At 34.9% G+C, this 21,880-nt stretch overlaps 1 protein-coding gene across 1 annotated transcript in view; it reads left to right on the plus strand.

Annotated features, from left to right (window-relative positions):
• LOC114096938 (phospholipid-transporting ATPase ABCA3-like) overlaps positions 1-21,880 on the plus strand; it is a 169,261-nt gene that overhangs the window by 116,194 nt on the left and 31,187 nt on the right. The window contains exons 18-21 of the mRNA XM_071605765.1: positions 1,953-2,199; positions 2,333-2,541; positions 18,800-19,028; positions 20,428-20,579. Of these exons, the coding sequence (XP_071461866.1) occupies positions 1,953-2,199; positions 2,333-2,541; positions 18,800-19,028; positions 20,428-20,579 (837 nt within the window). The remainder of the gene's footprint in view (positions 1-1,952; positions 2,200-2,332; positions 2,542-18,799; positions 19,029-20,427; positions 20,580-21,880) is intronic.

Here is a 21,880-nt window from a genome sequence, read left to right on the forward strand (position 1 = left end):
GCAATACTGGGAAATGAAACTGATTAAATTATATGCATGTATGAATATTTCACTATGAATCCTATTATTATTTATAATCATAATGCACCAATTTTTAAACTTGGAGAAAAAGTGACTCTTGTTACAAAGGGGCAGATAACTTGACCAACTTGTGTTCTAGTGTTCTGTAGAAAGTGATGAAGTTGGATATTTACCTGAGAAGATCTGTTGAAGTCATGTCCTGGTTTTTCCCTGCTACCTATAGTAAAATGTAAAAGGAGTGAAACTGAAGAAGGAATTTTAGCTTTTATATCACTACAACCAAAAGACCTGACAAGAACAACATAAAAGAGGAAAAGTTCATTTTGGCTCACAGTTTCAGAGGTTCAGTTCTTGGCCAGCCAACTCCATAGGTCTGAGCCTAAGATGAGACAGAACATCATGGCAGAAGGGTGTGTGGCAGAGGAAAGAAGCTCAGGGCATGACAGCCGAAAACAGAACTCTGCTCTCCAGGAACAAAATATAAACCCCAAAGGCAGGCCCCCACTGACCTACTTCTTTCACCCACACCCTACCATATCAGTGGATTAAAAAGATTAATAGCTGACTTATATCAGAAGGTAAGAAGATAGTGGGATGATCAAATTGCTAAAAGAAAAATGACATCCAGGAACCTTATATATCCAGTATATTTCCTTTTCAAAAATAATGAAATAAAGGCATTCCCAAATAAATGAAAATGGAAAATTAATCACCAGCAGATCTTTCTATCTGTAAAACACACTAAAGCAATTCATTCAGTCTGAAATGTAAGGATACCAGACAGTAATTCTGAAGGAATGAAAAATTAGAAAAGATAATTTCTGAGATAAATTTTAAAAGCAGTAAAGATAATTAGATAAAACAATAATTATAAAACTGTGTTAATGGACTTGTAATATATAAAGGTATAATTTGTACTATAATAGTACATAGAAGAGAGGGAAGAGCTATGTTGGAGCAAATTTCTGAGTACTCTTGGAAGCAAATTAGTATTCACCTTAATCACATTGTTTTAAATTAGGATTTCTGTTATAAACTCCAGAGCATCCATAGAGAAAATAGCTTTAAAATAGTCAAATGACAACAAAAAAAGAATTTAAAGGTTATAGTTTAAAATATATTTTTCCACAAAATGTATTCTCCAGCAATGGAGAAAGAAACAAGGAGATAAGACATGGAAAGGTGACTGGTATAAATTCTGGCATGTGAATAATTATAGTAAATATAAACAGAGTAAACATTCCAGTCAAAAGGCAGAAACTTTCAGACTTGATTTTTTTTTTAAATTTCCACTTATATGTAATAGGCAAATTACTAGGGAAAGAAAATACATCAAATTCACAATAACAACCAAAAGAATTAAATACTTAGGAATAAATTTAAGATAATAAGCAGAAGACTTCTAAACTGAAAATTACTAAATGTTACTAAGAAAATTAAACAAATGGAGAAAATTCCACATTATGTATTGGAAAACTAACTATTGTTAGGATAACAGTTTTTTCCAAATTTGTCTGTAGATTAGTCCAATCCTTTCCAAAATCCCAGCAGTCTTTTTTGTATAAATTGAGAGGCTGATTTTAAAATATAAGTAGAAATGCAAATTAAAATAGAACAGTCAAAACAGTTTTTGAAAAACAAGCAAACCATGCTTGCTTTAGACAAGAGAATCACTATTTTGTGGGTTGTAAATAATGAGATTACTATAAGGATTAGTGATGGAGTATAATTCTTGAAGAAAAAAGTTAGGATTTGAAATAGCCCCCATTGTAGAAAGTTGGAATGGGAAATGATAAATAGCAAGGAAGATTATTTGGACCTTCAACATAAGTACTAATAGACATATTAACCTGTTGATTCATTGATGAATTGCTTTCTTTAGATAAGAAAGACTTATATTATAATGTAAAGAATTTCTTTCTTTATTCTAGGTAATGTGCAGAATTACATATTGGAAAGTAAAGAGTGTCGTGACTTCTGTATTATTGCACTTTCCATTAAGGTTGAAAAAAACAAAACCGTATTTACTGTTTTGTTCAATAATGAGGCATACCATTCATCTGCAACATCCCTGGCGGTGTTAGACAACATTCTTTTTATGTTACTCTCTGGCCCTAGAGCTTCTATTACAGTCTCCAACAAGCCTCAACCACTCCCTGTTTATGGTTCTAATACAGTGTATGTATGATTTTACTTTTACTGTAATTGAGCCTCAAGATAGCCCCTTTCCATCTTACCATAAACATTAGAAAACAGCTACTGAAATCAGTGTTTTCTACCTTTATTTCATCTTTTATTTCATTTTCCATAGGCCTATAAATGGATTGCAAATAGTACAATGTTTGGCTTTTGGAATTTCTATTGTTGCTGGTAGCTTTTGTCTCCAAACTGTAATTGAAAGAATCAGTAAAGCAAAACATATCCAGTTTCTGAGTGGGGTCTATGTACTTACATACTGGCTGTCTGCTTTGTTGTGGGATCTCATCTGCTTCTCCATTCCCTGCTGCTTACTACTGGTGAGTATTATCTGAGGTTGCATGAATGGTCATTTTCCTTTTGTTACCCATAGAAATTCCCACTTAACTAATCGCATCTTAAAATAAAACCTGTCAAGTAATTTGTAACTGTATTGGCTTATAATTTCATAGAACATACTCTACAAAACTCATGGAAAGATTCTCCCTCATATTGTTTCAGCTGGTTTTTCACATTTTTTTTCACCATTATGCCTTGGCCAAAAATAGCTCTTAAAGTATTAGGGGCACTTGTAACTTTGTCCCTTACTGCTATATAGCTAAGGCACTGCCCACTAATTGCCGGTGTTGTGCTGTCTGATAAAATGGGACTGTAAATGCACAACTTAGACTCAATATCTGAATTTTCCTTTCTCCACTCCCCACTTTTATACTCCACATCCAAGATTTCCATGTCTGCAAAGAAGAACTAGTGTTTGACTCAGAACTCCTTTTTGTACATTAAGAAAGTCATATAGAGAGTGAGTGTATAAGAATGCACAACATCTTTTACTGTAATTTTTTGCTTATTAGTAAATAGTATCAACCTTTGTTATTTTGTATAAATACTGGAGGTGCTCAAGATACAAAAGCAAGATAGTTGATGGGGTAAAGACGGGAGTAAAAGAGATAAAAGTTCCTTTACCAGAGATGTTGGGAATATAAAGACTATAAATAAGATATCTCAGTGCTCAAATAATTCACAATGGACACAAAAATGAAAGTAAATCATTATAAAATACCATGCTAATTGCTCTTATAAAGGATAAATTATTACTGCCAACTATTCTTGAATAGTAAAATTAATCTTTGGAGAAAAAAATATAAACTTTTGGTCCGTTTGGCTCCCATGACCACAAGAAAATTTGATTATTACATAGGTGCCCTAAAATTGATTTTGAGGGAGAGTCAGGATCCCAACAACTGGAAGAGCAGCTCAGGGAAGACTAGCATCTGGGAGTAGAACAGATTAGCACTTCCTTCATATATGTAATATTGGGTGGATTCTCAACACCAGTCTTTTTAGTGTACAGCTCACCAGCAAACCAGCATGACAAGGAAAAGTCAACATTCTTTTTGAGGGCCACTGTTCACATCTGTCACTATAGGAAATAGGGAGTCTGATCCAGATATGGTCCCTGGCTTGATTATTTCCCTGCTGTGAAGTGCAGTGTCAGATAACCCCTGAATCTCTTCATCTTTGTGTCAAGGTTTCATTCTTTCTGTAATCTTTAAACTTTTCTGGCACATCTAGCTGCTGCTTCTTGGTTAACAAATGAAAATAAAAATGTAAATAAGATTTATTATTAATACTTACTATTAATTAATTTGTTAATTAAAACCAGTATTTCTACCTAAGTCTCATGAGAAGTTATTTCCCATGTTTTATTTAAAAATTCAAATCATATTAACAAGCAAGGCATCTGAGGCTCAGAGAAGTAAGTTCACCCGGCTAGTACAGAATCAGAATCCTAACTGGCATTGCTCCAAAATCCATTGTCATTTATACATTCCAAGTTATACTGAACAATGTACTTTCAACTTATTTCTGCTCTCATATTTGTAGTCCCTTTGTCTAAGAATCTTACTCTAACTTTGTATCAGTTTCTCTGTCCTTTTGGACTAGTAGTTCTCTTTTCCCTCTACCCAAAATTCCCTTTCATGATTCTTAGACTGGGGCTCTCCATATGGGTTTTTGGCTTTGCTTATCTAGCTTTTCCATCCCCTTATTTTAAATGAGACACTTTCTCACTCTGCTCTGGCTCTATGAAATGCCACCAACTGGACTACTTCTTAGATCCCCAAAGAGGAAGAAATATTTTATTTCATCCGTCCTGTACCTGTTGAATTCACAAAGCAGGAAATTTTACTGCTCATGTGTCAGAAACGAGGATTAACTTAAATGTGTTACTGGCTCTGACCCTTGATGAACTTACCTGCCTCATCAGTGATTTGCCTACCACCTGAAAGTAACTTTTCTCATGAGCAATGATCCCACTGTTGCTTGTCAGTCTTCATGACTCCTAAACAGTCTAACATTTGAAAGACTCACTTAGGATTAATAAACATTAAATGCTACCTAGGCTATATTTTAGATATTATAGATATACCATGGGAAGGGTAGGCCTTTTCTTTGATAAGCTTAAATTCTAGTGAATGTGAAAAATACCAGGAAAGGGGAAGCAAGATAACTGGCTAGAGAGAGGCTATATTTCTAGTTGCTTCATGACCCAGGATTCAAGCAGCAGGAATACTGCAAGATGAATGAAAAGGGATTTTATTAAAACTCAATATTGGACCGTCAGAGTGTCTTAGAGAGATAGAAATTTGGATACATTAAACAAAGAAAAAAAGAACATTAGAGCCAAGGTGGTAGCAGTTGCAGTAGCCACAGCAGTAATGGCACAGCCACAGCACAGAGGGAGGGGAAAATGCTGAGAAATACAAAGGCCAGACTTAGTGCAGCCTTCCCTAGGATGATCCAGAGGCAGTACTGCTCAGTACACGGGTGCATAAAGGTTGTCCGGTGTTTCCCAGCTGTTTGCAGAGAGCCAAGGCAGGAGCCATCTAGAGGTAGCCACACTGGGGTGGTGCTATGGGAACAAGGAGATCTGAGCTGGGTCCAATACACAGTCCTGGCAGGCACCTGCCTTGTGACCTAGACTGCCTAACAAAGCGAGAGCAAAATAGACATGGAGAATATTTTACCCAGGGGGAATACAAGTCAGGTGGAAGCCCAGCTTGAGGTGGCTTGAGGACCAACCAAAGTGGGTCAGAAATTTGAATGGGCAGGGACTCAGCCCAGGAAGCCAGGAAATGCAGGGTCATGGGTAGCAGAAAGGGCCAAGGATTGGCTCCCCCACCCCACAAATGAAACCCTGGAGAGAACTGAGGTACAGTATTCCAGTGAAGTTCAGCATCTGCAAGGACCTAGAGATGCATTGATCTGATCTCTCCAGAACAGCACCCAGCAAAGTGTCTAGGACCTGACTAGATCTAAGCTCTAACTTCTGGAATTCCACCTATGGGAACACCTCTTGCAGAACTCTGCAGCAGCATCACCCTGGGAGAGCATCGACCTAGTCAGTGCAGACAAAACTGAAGCTGAAAGTACTTCTCATCCCACGATACCTCATACTTCCCATAAGCACAGGATTTTTGAAACCTACTGGCAACTTGGTGAGCAAAAAAGAGGAAGGATTTAACAACCCATGTCCCCTATTCTCATGCTGAGTAATACCTCATGAAGAAACAGAAAGAAAGACAGTTGGGCATAGGTAGTGAACATATATTTCTATTGACTATTTTGACCACCTCAATGGAAACAAGGTCCTTAATTTTTTTCATGAAGAATCTGCTTTAGGTTTTTTTTTTTCTTTTGTGAGTGTGGGTATGTAGGTATGTGCACTGAATATCTTGTGGACATTTACATACCCACACACAAACACACACATATGTTTGTTTCTTTATTCTCATTTGTAGAATATTTTGAATGTAGTTATTATCCCTTGCCTTGTCTTCATTAGGGTTTTTAGTTTAGTACCTTGTGCTTTGGTTTTATATTGTTTTTCATTTGACTGCTTCTCTTATTTCTCTTCTTTTGTTAACAGCCAGATTCTATTGTTCTCTCATTCATTTCTCCTCTAATTTTTTACTTCTATTTTTTCTCTTTCTCCCTCATAACCATCCTATATCTCTTCTGCATTCTCTCTGTTCACCTGTTGAAATTGTAATATTTTCTACTCACTATCTCTTTTCTTTCCTCTTAATTAACTCTATTCCTTAACATCTTTTAGAATTAATTGGTTTATAAAATTCCTGCCCCCACCATTAATGCTGTTGCAGTTATTACTGCAGTGGATACCATAGATGACACTTGTTGTTTGATTTAATGCCAGATTAATTACTGTTTTTACTCATGGCAGTTGTTGACCCTACAATTCTGTTTATTATGCTGATCAGTATTGTAGATGTCATAGTAGTAACTAAGTATTTAGTTTAATACTGCATATGTTTGCATTGATTGTTGCTATTATTTGTCTCTCCCTAATCTGTGAGATACTACAGGAATACTACAGGTTCATAGGGCAGAGACTCTGCTGCTTCAGAATCATATTGGTAGATGGGTAGACACACAAACAACATGAAAAAACAAGGTAACAAATATCCCAAACAACCACAAATGCCTCAACAACAGACTCCATTGATAGCACAGTGAATGAAATGTCAGAGAAGGAATTTAGAAAGTTCACAGTTAAACTGTTCTAAGCTTTCACTACAAAACATACTCAATAAAATATTTCATAAATAAAAATGAAAATTAAAAATGAAAGCCAAAATAGGGAGGAACTACAATGGTCAGGCAAAGGAGAATTCAATTCAACATAAAAACTAGAATTAATATCGAAATAACAGGGAGTGAAAATCATCTCTCAATAACAATATTGAATATAAATAATTTAAACTCACCAATCAAAAGACAAACTGGCAAATTGGATTAAAAACCAAGACCGAACAATATTCTGTTGCCAAGAGACTTATTCATAGGCAAGAACATCCACAAACAAAAGGTGAAAGGATAGGAAAAAAACATGCCATTCACTTAGATCTTACCAGATAAAGTGTACTTCAAGCCAGAATTAGAAGAGACAAAGAAGGTCATTTCATACTGCTTAAGGGAATCAACAAGATATAAGGATCATAAATATTTGTGCCCCAAACAATGGAGCATCTATGGGAGCATCTATGTACATCAAACAAACCCTTCTCAATATCAAGAATAAAAGAGATAACAACACAATTACAGTGGGTGACCATAGCATGCTTCTCATCACTGAATAGATCACCCAAACAATAACAAAAGAATCTATAGAACTAAAAAACACAATTAGTGTAGACTCAACAGATATGTATAGAATATTTCATTCATTAATGACTGAATACACTTTCTTCTCAGTAGCACATGGAACATTTTCTAAAATAGACCATATGTGGACCACAGAGCAAATACTAGAAATTACAAAAAAATTTTGAGTTAATACCTTGCATTCTATCAGATCATAATAGAATGGAATTAGCAGTCAATTATAAGATAAAAAATAAAAACTAACACCCTGAGACTAATTAATATATTTTTGAATAATGAATTGACAGAGAAGAAATCAGGGGACAATATATCAAAATCTCTGGGACAGTATGAAGGAATATCTAAGAGGAAAGTTCATACCATTGAGCTCATACATTAAAAGAAAAATATCAAATAAATAATCTGAGATTACATTTCAAGGCCCTAGGAAAAAACAAACACTCTAGTCAGTTAAAGATAGGATATACTTAAAATCAGAGATGAAACTGAGATTTAAAAAACAATTCAAAAAAAACCAAAGGAGTTGGCTTTTTGAAATAATAAAACTTATGGGAAATCAAAGATAGAGGGAGGCTGCATCACTTCAGAATCTGTATCACTTCAGAATCTGGGATTCAAGTAGTGGGGATACTGTCTCACAGGTCTCCAGGCCATAGCATCAGTGCAGGACTACCAACCACTTGTCCATGTAAGTCCTCAGGGTGCCCAAGTAGGACCCCTTGCATTAGCACCCCGACAGGACTCCTGGCCATCCACCCACATATGACACCTGGCTACAAGACACCTGGCCATAGCCCACACGCAGAAACTCCAGCTGCCACTCCTGTGTGGACCCCATCTACCAATGTAGGGTTCCTCAGGTTGCCTCCATCTTGGGGCACTGCAACCACTGTCACAGTCCCCTACATGTGGTAGCCTGCACCTTGGGACACTACACTATATCCAGTGACAGCCATCAGCCACAATACTGCTTTTCACAGAGCTTCGTCTCTGAACACATTGCTCAATGCCACCTCCAGTCCCACCCAACTCAGCACCCCTTTGCTGAAAGCAGCCACCTCCCTCTTGGGACACCTTCATTGCCATCTTTAATTGGAACACCAGCTGGGGCTCAGAAGCATTATCAAGGTACTCAAGGTCCCCAACTCCCCACTCCTCCCCAGCAGCCGCTAACCCAGCACAGTGCCTGCAGCAATGTGGCTGGTCCATAGCTCACAAAGCCAGGTGGCAAAACCAGTTCCTGAACTGCCCAATATAAAACAGCTCTCCATGAAAGGTGTGCGGCCTCAAGAGTGCAGCCCATAAGACCTCTGGGAGAAAGGTTTCTGATTGGGAAGTAGAAAGGAGGGGGCAAGTGAGATACAATTTAGAGGCTATATGAGAGACCAGGAATTGCATGGCCTACAGGCAATATAAGGTTAAGACCAGGTGCCCACATCACATGAATGGGCCCCAAAGGGGATGCTTGGGGTGCAGTCTCCCATCCAGGACTGGCAAGTATTATATCCCACCTCCAGGAGCCATGCCCACAAGACCAACCCTCCCACCCTAATAACCTTCACCATACTGAGGTGGAGATACCAGCAAACAACAAACAAGCCCACCTATTGGATGAGAAGGGAAGCTGGAAAGATATCTCCAACAAAAACAATCCTTGCATTTTCCTTCGAGATTTTTTTTCCTCTCTTCTCCTGCCTATATTTGAGAAACCATGTACTTTTCATAAATTAGGCTATTGAGGACTGGTATGTTTGAATAGTATATTACAGTGGTGTTGTATATTCTTTTATCTCCTATTTTTTTATTTTTACTTAAAATTTGTGTTTGTTTGTTGTACTCTCGTCCCACATACTTGTCTCCCCAAATTTACTTTCTCTCTCTTCTCCTGCTATTAACCAACTTCTTTAGATTCCTCTTTCACGTTTTCTAAGATCTAATAACTCTATATCCTCACTTTCTACCCCCTCAAGATCTCATCCTACACCTCACCCCCAGTGTGTTGTCCACTATCAGAAACTGTAGACCCTTTTGCAAACTTAATTGTTTATATTGTAGATAATAATTGAATTTACAATTTCTGTGTATTATGACAAAACCATAAACATCTTAGTAGCAGCTATTTGATTTAAGGTTCTATATTGTTTGTATTGAGATCCGTTCATATTCTCCCCCTTAAAGAAGAAGTATTGGAAACCTGCAGGGACATTATAAGCCTATAAGGTAAAAACTATAACACCTCACATCTGCAGTGCTAGAAGGGAAGACACACAAACAACATGAAAAAACAAAGGAAAAAAGTGCCCCCCCAAAATCAAGATATTACATTATTACAATTCATGGCCAGCACAAAAGCAGAAATGACAGAGAAGCAGTTCAGGATGTACATAATTAAAATGTTCTGTGAATTAAAAGATGATAAAAGAGAACAAATACAGTCAGCAAAAGATCATTTCAATAAAAAGCTACATAAGCAAACACAGGAAGCAAAAGTTTATAAGATTTTAATATGTTGTATAATCACTACTCTCATATAGAGGTTCTAAAAAAACAGAGATCCTTGAAGTGAAAGAAACAATAAACCAGATTAAAACTCCATAGAAAGCATCACCAACAGATGAGATCACTTGGAAGACGGGACCTTAGACAATGAAGACAAAATATATAATCTTGAAAAGAATGTTGACCACGCAGTAAAGATGGTAAGAAACCATGAGCAAAACATTCAAGAATTATAGAATAACATAAAAAGACCAAATTTAAGAATTATTGGGATAGAGGAAGGCATAGAGTTCCAAAGCAAAGGAACGAACAATCTATTCAATGAAATAATATCAGAAAACTTTCCAAACATGAAAAATGAATTGGAAAATCAAATACAAGAGGCTTACAGAACACCAAATGTACAAAATCACAACAGATCTATACCAAGTCATATTATAATGAAAATTCCTAGCATCCAGAATAAGGAGACAATTTTAAAAGCCACAAGAAAAAGTGATCAGATTACATACAGGGGGAAACCAATTAGGATAACAGCGGATTTTTCAACACAGACCCTGAAAGCTAGAAGATCCTGGAACAACATATATCAAGCTCTGAAAGAAAATGTATGCCAACCAAGAATCTTATATCCAGCAAAACTAAGCTTTAGATTTGATTATGAAATAAAAACCTTCCATGATAAAGGTTTATCAAAGAATTTAAAGCTAGAGAGCCTGCACTACAGAACATTCTCAGCAAATTATTCTGTGAGGAGGATACGAAAAACAGCAATGAAAATCAGCAAAGGCAGGTATTGCACTAAAGGAAATACTAATCAAAGGAGAAACCAAGTCAAGATAAATACCAAAAACAGACAAATATGATTGGGAATACATATCATGTCTCAATAATAATTTTTAATGGCCTAAACTCACCAATCAAAAGACATAGACTGGAGATTGGGGGGAAAAAAAAGACCCAACAAAATGCTGCCTTCAAGAGACTCATCTCATAGAAAAAGGCATCCACAGACTAAAGGTGAAAGGTTGGGGAAAAAAACATACCATTCACATGGACTGTGGAAACAAGCAGGGGTTTTCATCTTCATATCAAATAAAGAAGACTACATTCATTAAAAAAAAAAAACTCTTCTAAAGTTCAACAGTCAAATAGACCGCAAGACAATATTTCTGGGTAACTTTAACACACCTCTTTCACCATTGGATATATCTTCCAAACAAAAGCTTAAAAAAAAAGCTATAGAACTCAATAATACGATCAATAACTTAACTGACATACACAGAATATTTTATCCATCAATGAGTGAATACACTTTCTTCTCAGCAGCACATGGATCCTTCTCTAAAATAGACCATATACTATGCCACAAAGCAACTCTTAGCAAATATTAAAAAATAGAGATATTCCCTGCATTCTATCAGATCATAATGGAATGAAATTAGAAATCGATGACAAAGTAAAAAATAGAAGCTACTCCAACACCTGGAGACTAAATAACATGCTGTTGAATGAAAAAGAGGTTGCAAAAGACATCAAAGAGGAGATCTAAAAATTCTTAGAGGTTAATGAGAACACTGATACAACATATCAAAATATCTGGGGCACTATGAAAGCAGTACTAAAAGGAAAGTTCATTGCATGGAGTTAATTCCTTCAAAGAAGAAAAAGTCAACAAATAAAATTACATCTCAAAGAAGAAAAAAATCAACACCAAAAGTAATAGAAGACAGGAAATAATTAAAATCAGAGCTGAAATCAATGAAATTGAAACAAAAGAAACAATTGAAAAAATTGACAAAACAAAAAGTTGGTTCTTTGAAAAAATAAATAAAATTGATAAAGCCTTAGCCATGCTAATGAAGAGAAGGAGAGAGAAAAATTACATCTGTGATGAAAAAAGGAAATATTACAACAGACACTACAGAAATACAGAAGATAATTAGAAATTATTTTGAAAACTTGTACTCCAATAAAATAGAAAATATCAAAGGCATGGACAAATTTCTAGAGTAATGATTCACCCAAAATGAATCAGGATGATATACACAATTTAACAGATCAATTTCAAACAATGAAGTCTATCAACCAAGAAAAGCCCAGGACCAGATGGATACACAGCTGAGTTCTACAAGACCTTCAAAGAATTAATACCAATACTCCTCAAATTATTTCATGAAATAGAAAAAGAAGGAGCACTTCCAAACTCATTCTATGAGGCCAATATCACCCTGATTCCAAAACCAGACAAAGACACATCAAAGAAAGAAAACTTTAGACCAGTATCTCTAAGGAACATAGATGCCAAGATTCTCAGTCAAATTCTGGCAAATTGAATACAAAAACATAATGCAAGTGGGGTTCATCCTAGGGATGCAAGGTTGGTTCAACATACGGAAATCAATAAATGCAATTCATCACATCAGTAGACTTAAAAATAAGAATCAAATGATCATCTCAATAGATGCAGAAAAAGTATTCGACAAAATACAGCACTCATTCATGTTCAAAAAACTAGAAAAACTAGGGATAACAGGAACATATCTCAACATTATAAAAGCTTTCTATGCTAAGCCCCAGGCCAACATCATTCTAAAGTGAAAAAAATTGAAAGCATTCCCTTTAAAACATGAAACAAGACAGAGATGCCCTCTATTAACATAGTTCTTGAAACTATAGCAAGAGCAATTAGACAAAAGAGATTAAATGGATACAATACGGATAGGAAAAGAAGAACTCAAATTGCCATTATTTGCCAATGACATGATTTTATACCTAGAAGATCCAAAAAATTCCACCAGAAAACTTCTAGAACTAATAAATGAATTCGGCAAAGTAGCATGATATAAAATCAGCATCCATAAATCAAAGGCATTTCTGTACATTAATTGTAAATCCTCTGAAAGAGAAACTAGGAAAACTATCCCATTTACGATGGCCACCAAAAAAAAATGAAATACTTAGGGGCTGGAGTTTTGGCTTGGTGGTTGAGTATTCACAAGTGTAAGACCCTGGGTTTGATCCTTAGCACCACATAAAAAATAATTAATTAAAAATAAAGGTATAAGGAATTAAAAACTTGGGAATCAACTTACAAAAAGAGGTGAAAGATCTCTACAATGAAAATTTACAGCCTGCTAAAGAAAAAAATTACAGACAACCTTAGAAGATGGAAAGATCTCCCTTGTTCTTGGATAGGCAAAATTAATATTGTCAAAATGACCATACTACTAAAAGGACTATACAGATTTAATGCAATTCTGATCAAAATCCCAATGGCATTCCTTATAGAAATAGAAAAAGCAATCATATAATTCATCTGGAAAAATAAGAGACCGAATAGCTAAAGCAATCCTTAGCCAGAAGAATGAGACAGGTTGCATCACTATACCAGACCTTAAACTATAACTACAGAGCAATAGTAACAAAAATGGCATGATACTGGTACCAAAATAGACTGGTAGACCAATGGTACAGAATAGAGGACACAGAGACAAACCCACACAAATACAGTTAGCTAATATTAGACAAAGGCACCACAAACATATTGGAGAAAGGATGGCCTCTTCAACAAATGATGCTGGGAAAACTGGAAATCCATAAGTAACAAAATAAGATTAAATCCCTATCTCTCACCATGCACAAAACTCAAAGTGGATCAGGGACCTAGGAATTAAACCAGAGACCCTGTACCTAGTAGAAGAAAAAGTAGGCCCAAATCTTCATCATGTCAGATAGGCCCTAACTTTCTTAATAATACTCCTATAATGCAAAAAATAAAACTAAGAATAAATGGGATGCATTTAAATTAAAAAGCAGCTTCTCAGCAAATGAACAATCAATGAGGTGGATAGCCTTCAGAATGCGAGCAATTTTTTTTACCACATGCCCATAAGGTAGAGCACTAATCTCTAGGGTATATAAAGAACTAAAAAAAAATCTTAACACCAAAAAAGCAAATAATTAACAAATGGGCCAAGGAACTGAACAGACACTTCTCAGAAGATGATATACAATCAAGCAATAAATATATGAAAAACTGTTCATCTCTAGCAATTAGAGAAATGCAAATCAAAACTACACTAAGATTTCATCTCCCTCCAGTCAGAATGGCAACTATTAAGAATACAAATAACAATATGTGTTGGTGAGGATATGGTGAGAAAGGCACACTCATACGTTGCTGGTAGCATTGCAAATTGGTGCAACCAATATGGAAAGCAGTATGGAGAATCCTTGGAAAACTTGAAATGGAACCTCCATTTGATCCTGCTAACCCACTCCTCAATTTATACCCAAAGGACTTAAAAACAGCAAACTACAGTGATGCAGTCACATCAATATTTATAGCAGCAAAATTCACAATAACGAAATTGTGAAACCAACCTAGATGCCCTTCAGTAGATGAATGGATAAAGAAACTATGGTATATATACACAATGGATATTACTTAGCATTACAAGAGATAAAATCATGGCATTTGCAGGTAAATGGATGGAGTTGGAGAATATTATGCTAAATGAAGTAAGCCAATCCCAAAAAAAAAACAAATGCCAAATATTTTCTCTGATATGAGGATGCCAATCCATAATGGGGATGGGGGGAAGCATGGGAGGATTGGAAGAACTTTAGATAGGTCAAAGGGGAGGGAGGAAAAGGGAGGGGGCAGGGGTTAGGTAAGTCAGTGGAATGAGATGGGCATCATTACCCCAAGTACATATATGAAGACATGAATAGTGTGACTCTACTTAGTGTACAACCAGAGACATGAAAATTTGTACTCTATATGTATACTATGGATTGAAATGCATTCTGCTATCATATATAACAAAATGGAATAAATAAATAAATTTTTAAAACAAAACTGATGAGCTTGTAGCCAAGCTAAGCAAAAGAGGGGAGAAATGTGAAGTTTTAAAATCTGTTAATGACAAAGGAAATATCCCCACAGATGCTGCTGAAATATAGATGATTATCAGAAACTATTTTGAAAATTTATATTCCAATAACCTAGAAAATCTCAAAGACATCAACAAATTTCTAAAGACCTATGACATACCCAATTGAAACAGGAGGATATACAAAATTTAAAAAGTAATGAAATTGAAGAAGCTATCAAAAGCCTACTAACAGTGAAAATCCCAGAACCAGGTGGATTCTCAGCTGAGTTCTAAAAGACTTTCAAAGAAGAACTTACACCAATACCCCTCATTCTATGGAGTCAGTATCACCCTGATACCAAAGCAGGCAAAGACACATGAAGGAAAGAAAACGTCAGACCAATATCCTGATGAACATAAATGCAAAAGTTCTTTTAAAAATATGTTCAAATTGAAAAAAAAAAAAAAAACATTAAAAAAGATAGTGCACCATGATCAAGTGGGTTTCACCCTAGGGATGCAAGTTTGGTTCAACATTCAGAAATGTTGAATAATCACATAAATAGATTTAAAGACATAAATGTAATTAGTCACATAAATAGATTTAAAGACAGGAATAACATGATTATCTTAATAGATACAAAAAAGCTTTGACAAAATACAGGTTCTATTCATGTTTAAAACACTAGAAAAATGGGGATAGAGGAACATCACTCAACATTGTAAAATTATATGCAACAAACCCAAAGCCAAAATTATTTCGAATGGAGAAAAACAGAAAACATTCCCACTAAAAACAGAAGCAAGACAGGGATGCCACTTATATTCACCATAGTCCTTGAAACTCTAGCCAGAGTAATTAAGCAAAAGAAGGAAATAAAATGGATCCAAATAGGAAAAAAGGACTAAAATGATCCCTATTTGTCAATGATATGATTCTATATTTAGAAGACAAAAAACTCCACTAGAAAACTTCTATAACTCATAAATGAATTCAGTAAAGTAGCAGGATATAAAATTAACACCTATACTTAAATGATAAATCTGCTAAAAGAGAAATTAGGAAAATCCTATTCACAATAGCCTAAAAAAACAAAACTTGGGAATCAATCTAACAAAAGAGGTGAAGAACCTCTACAATGAAAACTACAGAACACTAAAGAAATTGAAGGAGACCATAGAAGATAGAAAGACCTCCCATGTTCTTGGATATGCAGAATTAATTGTCAAGTGGCCATACTTCCAAAAGCACTATACAGATTCAATGCACTTCTCATCAAAATTCCAATGACATTGTTGAAATGGAAAAAGTTGTCTTGAAACTCATTTGGAAAAATAAGAGGCCCAGAATACTCAAAACAATCCTTGTTGAGAAAAGCAAATCAGGAGGCATCACCAGACCTTAAATTATACTACAGAGCAGTAGTAACAAAAACAGCATGGTATTGGCACCAAAGCAGACTGGTAGACCAATAGTACAGAATAGAGGACACAGAGACTAACCCACAAAATTACAGTTATCTTGCATTAGACAAAGGTGCCAAAAACATAGATGGGAGAAAAGATAGACTCTTCAAGAAATGGTGCTGGGAAAACTGGAAATCCATATATAGTAGGATGAAATTTAACCCCTATCTCTTGCCCTGCACAAAACTCAAAGTTTATCAAAAACCCAGAAATTAGACCAGAAACCCTGAACATACTGGAAGAAAACACTCCAACACTCCAACGCCTCAGCTCAGGAATTGACTTCCTTAACAAAATTCCTAAAGCAGAAGAAATAAAGTCAAGATTCAATAAACAATGTTATCCATATTTTTCTCAGCAAAGAAAACAAGAATGTGAAGAGCGAGCCTACAAAATGGGAGAAAATCTTGGCGACTTGCACCTCAGATAGAGCATTAATCTTCAAGATATATAAAGAACTCTTAACACCAAAAAAAGTCACAACTAATCCAGTCAATAAATGGGCAAAGGAACTGAACAAACACTTCACAGAAGAAGAAATACAAATGGTAACCAAATATATGAAAAATGTTTAACATCTCTAGCAATTACAGAAATGCAAATTAAACAACATTAAGATTTTTATCTCACTCCAGTCAGAATGGCAATTATGAAGAATACAAGTAACAATAAATGTTGACAAGGATGTAGGAAGAGATATATTCATTGGTTGCTAGTGAGACTGCAAATAGGTGTAACCACTCTGGAAAGCAGTATGGAGATTCCATTTAACCCAGTAATCCCACTCCTTGGTATACATCCAAAGGAGCTAAAATCAGCATACTGCAGAGATACAGCCCTATCAATGTTTATAGCAACATAATTCACAATAACTAAACTATGGAGACAACCTAGATGCCCTTCAACAGATGAATGGATAAAGATGTATTGATATCAAATTATTACTCAGCCATAAAGAAGAATGACTTTGACATTTTCCAGTAAATGGATGGATCTGGAGACCATCATGCTAAGTGAAATAAGCCAATCCAAAAAAGAACCCCAAAGGTTGAATATTTGATATGTGGAAGCTAACCCACAATGAGGGGATGAGGAGAATAGAAGTTCAGTGGATTAGACAAAGGGGAGTGAAGGGAAGGGAGGTGGGATAGGAAAAGGAAAGACAGTGGAATTAATCTGACATAACTTTCCTATGTACATATATGAAAACACCACAATGAATGCCATTGTACATCCATAATATTAATTTAAAATAATAATTAAGTATTATTTATAATAATCATAAATAATATAAATTTTATTTATAATAATTATTTATGATGTGTTATTTATATTCATAATAAATTATTATAATAATTATTATTATATGAGTAAATGGTAGATAGGTCAATAGAGGGAAGAGAGCAGGATGTGGGGAAAGGGAAGGGGAAAGAGAGGTACTGGGGTCTGAATTAGAATAAGATATATTCCATGCTTGTATAGTTATGTCAAAGTGGATCCTACTGTTAAGACTATATTTATTTTTTTAAAGTTATACAAGCCTAACCACATTATTGAGGGCATATTTATTGATAAATAAGGCAACAAATAATCAGGTGTACATAAAATGATAATAAGCTCATAGAGATGACTATTTTTAGACATAATTTTGAAAACTGGTACTTGAAATTTATCAAAGCATATAATGCATTTTTTTTAAAAAAAATTTCCAGCCTCACAAAGGGGTTAGACAGCTGAATCAGTATTACAAACTAGTATTGTACATCTCAGTTCTAGAAAGTCTTCAGAGAGCTTTCCTTTTACAAATCATTGCTTCAGCACAAGTTATTTTTTACTAAAGTCACCATTTGCAATTTTCCCCTCCTTCCTGAACTTATTTTTAAGCAAGAACAAAGTAATGATGGGGGAGCAGGTTTCAACCTAAATATCTAACCCATTGTTCTAATATCTGTTTTAAATAATGGCTCTTTTATACTGATTTAAAATACAAATTGCTTTGCTGTATATTAACTAACAATGTGTATTTAGCTATATTTTGTATTGTTTATTTTGTTCCTTTGGTATATCTATAAAAGTGCCACTTTACACCAATCTGATTCAATCATATAATTAAAGAAGGAGAGCCCTGATTGTTGAGATGGATACAAACTAAGAGACAGTCTAATGTGGGAGGTAATGCTGCAGGAAATCTTCAGAGAAATAGTCTACTTCCTGGGTCTTTTTTCCTTCTAGGAAAGTTTACTTTGGTTTAATGCAGACATAACTACATTGGCTTTGATCATGGGCAGGGAGAGGGGAAGTAAAAATGTTCCAAAGAGAAAAAAACAGAAAGGGATAGTCATTATGCTCATTGGAATATTCTCTGTTGTAGAAATAATTCTCTTCAGGCTCATTTTCTAAAGCTTTTTTTAAAAATGGAAAAATAAATAGTAATCATTAGTCCTATCATCTAGTGAAGACAGTAAGATGGCTGTTCTCTAAGTGTTCTGACCTGACTGACTGCCCAGTATCATTTACCTTGCTTTTACCTCTATATTCTATGATCCAGGGAGTATTCAAATACTGTGAAGTGGATGCATTTATTGTGAATTTCAACTTTCTGGACACAATGTTGATCTTTATGCTATACGGCTGGTGTATTGTTCCTCTCATGTATCTTGGAAGCTTCCTGTTTTCTAGTGGGACTGCTGCCTCCATCAAGCTTACTCTCTTTAATTACATTTCAATTATTTGCAGTATCATTGTTCAGAGTGTACTACAGTTTTATGGTAAGGATTTCACACAATATTTTCCTTTCTTGAGGAAATATGTTAAATAAGTGAGGATGAAATATAAGAGAATAAAACTTCTGAGCACTAAATCTGAAAATTTAACACTTTTTGGAAATCAGAAAATATTAAGTATGTATGTGAGAGCTAAGAAATAGAGGAATAGGGAAGAGAAAAGGAGGAAGAGATAACAAAATCAGACCTACACGCAAAGAAGAAAGACCCTAGGGCAACACTCCTTTTTAAGTGTTTTTTTATTCTTTTTAGTTATACATAACAGTGGAGTATATTTTGGCATATTATACATACATGGAGTATAACTTATTTTATTTAGGATTCTGTTCTTGTGATTATACATGATGTGGAGTTACCCTGGTTGTGTTCAAATACAAGATGAGGAAAATTATGTCTAATTAATTCTATTTTCTTTCCTATTCCCATCCCCCCTCCCTTCCCTTCATTCCCCTTTTTCTAATCCATGGGCTCTATTCTTCCCCCTTGATAGCCTCCTTTGTTGTGGGTTAGCGGCCACATATCATAGAGAATGTTCAGCCTTTGATTTTGGGGGATTGGCTTATTTCACTTACTATGATATTCACCAGTTCCATCCATTTACCAGCAAATGTCATACTTTCATTCTTTAAGGCTGAGTAATATTCCAATGTGTATACATACCACATTTTCTTTATCCATTCATCCATTGAAGAACACCTAAGTTGTTTCCATAGCTTGGGTATTGTGAATTGAGCTGCTCTTAACATTGATGTGACTGCATTACTGTTATATGCTGATTTTAAGTCCTTTGCATTCAAACCAAGGAGTGGGTTTAAATGGTGGTTTAGGTCAAATGGTGGTTCCGTTTTAAGTTTTCTAAACCATCTCCATACTGCTTTCCATAGCGGTGCACCAATTTGCAGTCCCACCAACAATGTATGAGGGTACCTTTCTCCTCACATCCTTGCCAGCATTTATTATTACTTGTATTCCTGATAATTGCCATTCTGACTGGAATGAAATAAAATCTCAGTGTAGTTTTAATTTGCATTTTTCTAATTGCTGGAGATGTTGAACATTTATATATATATATATATATATATATATATATATATATTTTTTTTTTTTTTTTTTTTGACCATTTGTTTTTCTTCTTCTGTGAAGTACTTGTTCAGTTCCTTTGTAGGGCAACATTTTTACAATGTTGAAGAATGTCTTCTCTTGAAAGCTGTAATTGACAAATCTATACCACAGGCTATCAAGGTGGACAAATTTAGCAACTAATTATTAGCCAAGGATCATCTAGTTTGATGTTTGTCTGAGATTGAGTGGATTAATCACTTGGGAGAAGTTGTTTTGAGGGGATTTATTACTTTCTTATAATTGAAGCTAATCTTTTTAATTACAGAGAATGAGCTATCTTTCTTCAAAAGTATCATAAGTAATGTATTAATGGTGCTTCCTAGTTACAATTTTGCAATGAGTATCAGCAGATATTTTGATGACTATGAAGTGAAAAAACTTTGTGCCAAGAAATTTAAAAGCATCTATCTGGATTGCAATAAATCATGTGAGTATCTGAGGCTCCACAGGTCCCTAAACACAACTTATTCTATTCCAGCCATCTTCACTTAAGCTCAAATTATTGAAGAATTGTGAAACCTCTCCTTCCTCCAATGGAGATAGTCAAGCTTGCTATTTTGAGTGTATTTCTTTATCAAAATTATTTTCACAGACTAGGGATGGAGGATAGGAAGGGATGAGGCATCAAAATAAAATCCAAAAGAAATTTCATGAATTTACCACAAAATTGATAATGGGTTATTATTAACTAGTTACCTACTATGTGCAAATAGCATTATGCATATTACTTTGAATTCTGCAAGTTAGTTGTTACTATTTGTGTTTGATAAATAAGAATACTTCACTTAAAAAGAATATTAAGTTCTCTGGTATGGTAAGTTTTGAGTATCTCACAAATAAAGATAACTTTACAACCAGATCAAAATCAAGAAAAAATAAGGATTCTATTAAGTTTTTCTTATATTTTAGTCTGATTTTATGAGTAAGTTTGAAATATAATTATTTGGGTCAAGTTTCTGAATAGCAAAATTTATGTCACATTTTAGTTTGCCTACTTGATATGTAAATTTGTATTTCTGCTTTTTAAAAACAGTTCTATTAATTATTATTTATAGACTATAAACAAGTTTTAACTATATTTAGTATTTTTTATTTATTTATTTTTATTAGTTACACATGACAGTATAGTGATCTTGACAATTCATACATTTGAATCAAATGGGGTATATAATTTCTCATTTTTCTGATTGTACAGGTTGCAGAATCACATTGGTCATACAGTCATCCATATACATACAGTAATAATAATGTCTATTTTATTCTTCTGCCCTTCCCATCCCCTCTTTCCCTCCCTTCCCCTCCCATCACATCTCTCTACCCAATCTAATGTGACACACTTCTTTTTTTTTTTCTCCTCACAACATCATACATGTATTCTGTATAACGATGAGGGTCTCCTTCCATCTTCCGTGCAAATTCCTTTCTCTCTCCTTTTCTGTCCCACCTCTCTTCCCTATTTAGTGGTAATCTTCTTCTCATGCTCTTCCTCCCTATCCCATTTTGAGTCACCCCCCCTTATATCAGAGAAGACATCTGGCATTTGTTTTTTAGGGATTGGCTAACTTCACTTAGCATAATCTGCTCTAATGCCATCCATTTCCCTGCAAATGCCTGATTTTGTTATTTTTTGTGCTGAGTAATATTCCATTGTGTATAAATGCTACATTTTTTTATCCATTCATCTATTGAAGGGCATCTAGGTTGGTTCCACAGTCTAGCTATTGTGAA

The sequence above is a fragment of the Marmota flaviventris genome, chromosome 19 (genome assembly GCF_047511675.1).
Source record: "Marmota flaviventris isolate mMarFla1 chromosome 19, mMarFla1.hap1, whole genome shotgun sequence".
Taxonomy (NCBI): domain Eukaryota; kingdom Metazoa; phylum Chordata; class Mammalia; order Rodentia; family Sciuridae; genus Marmota; species Marmota flaviventris.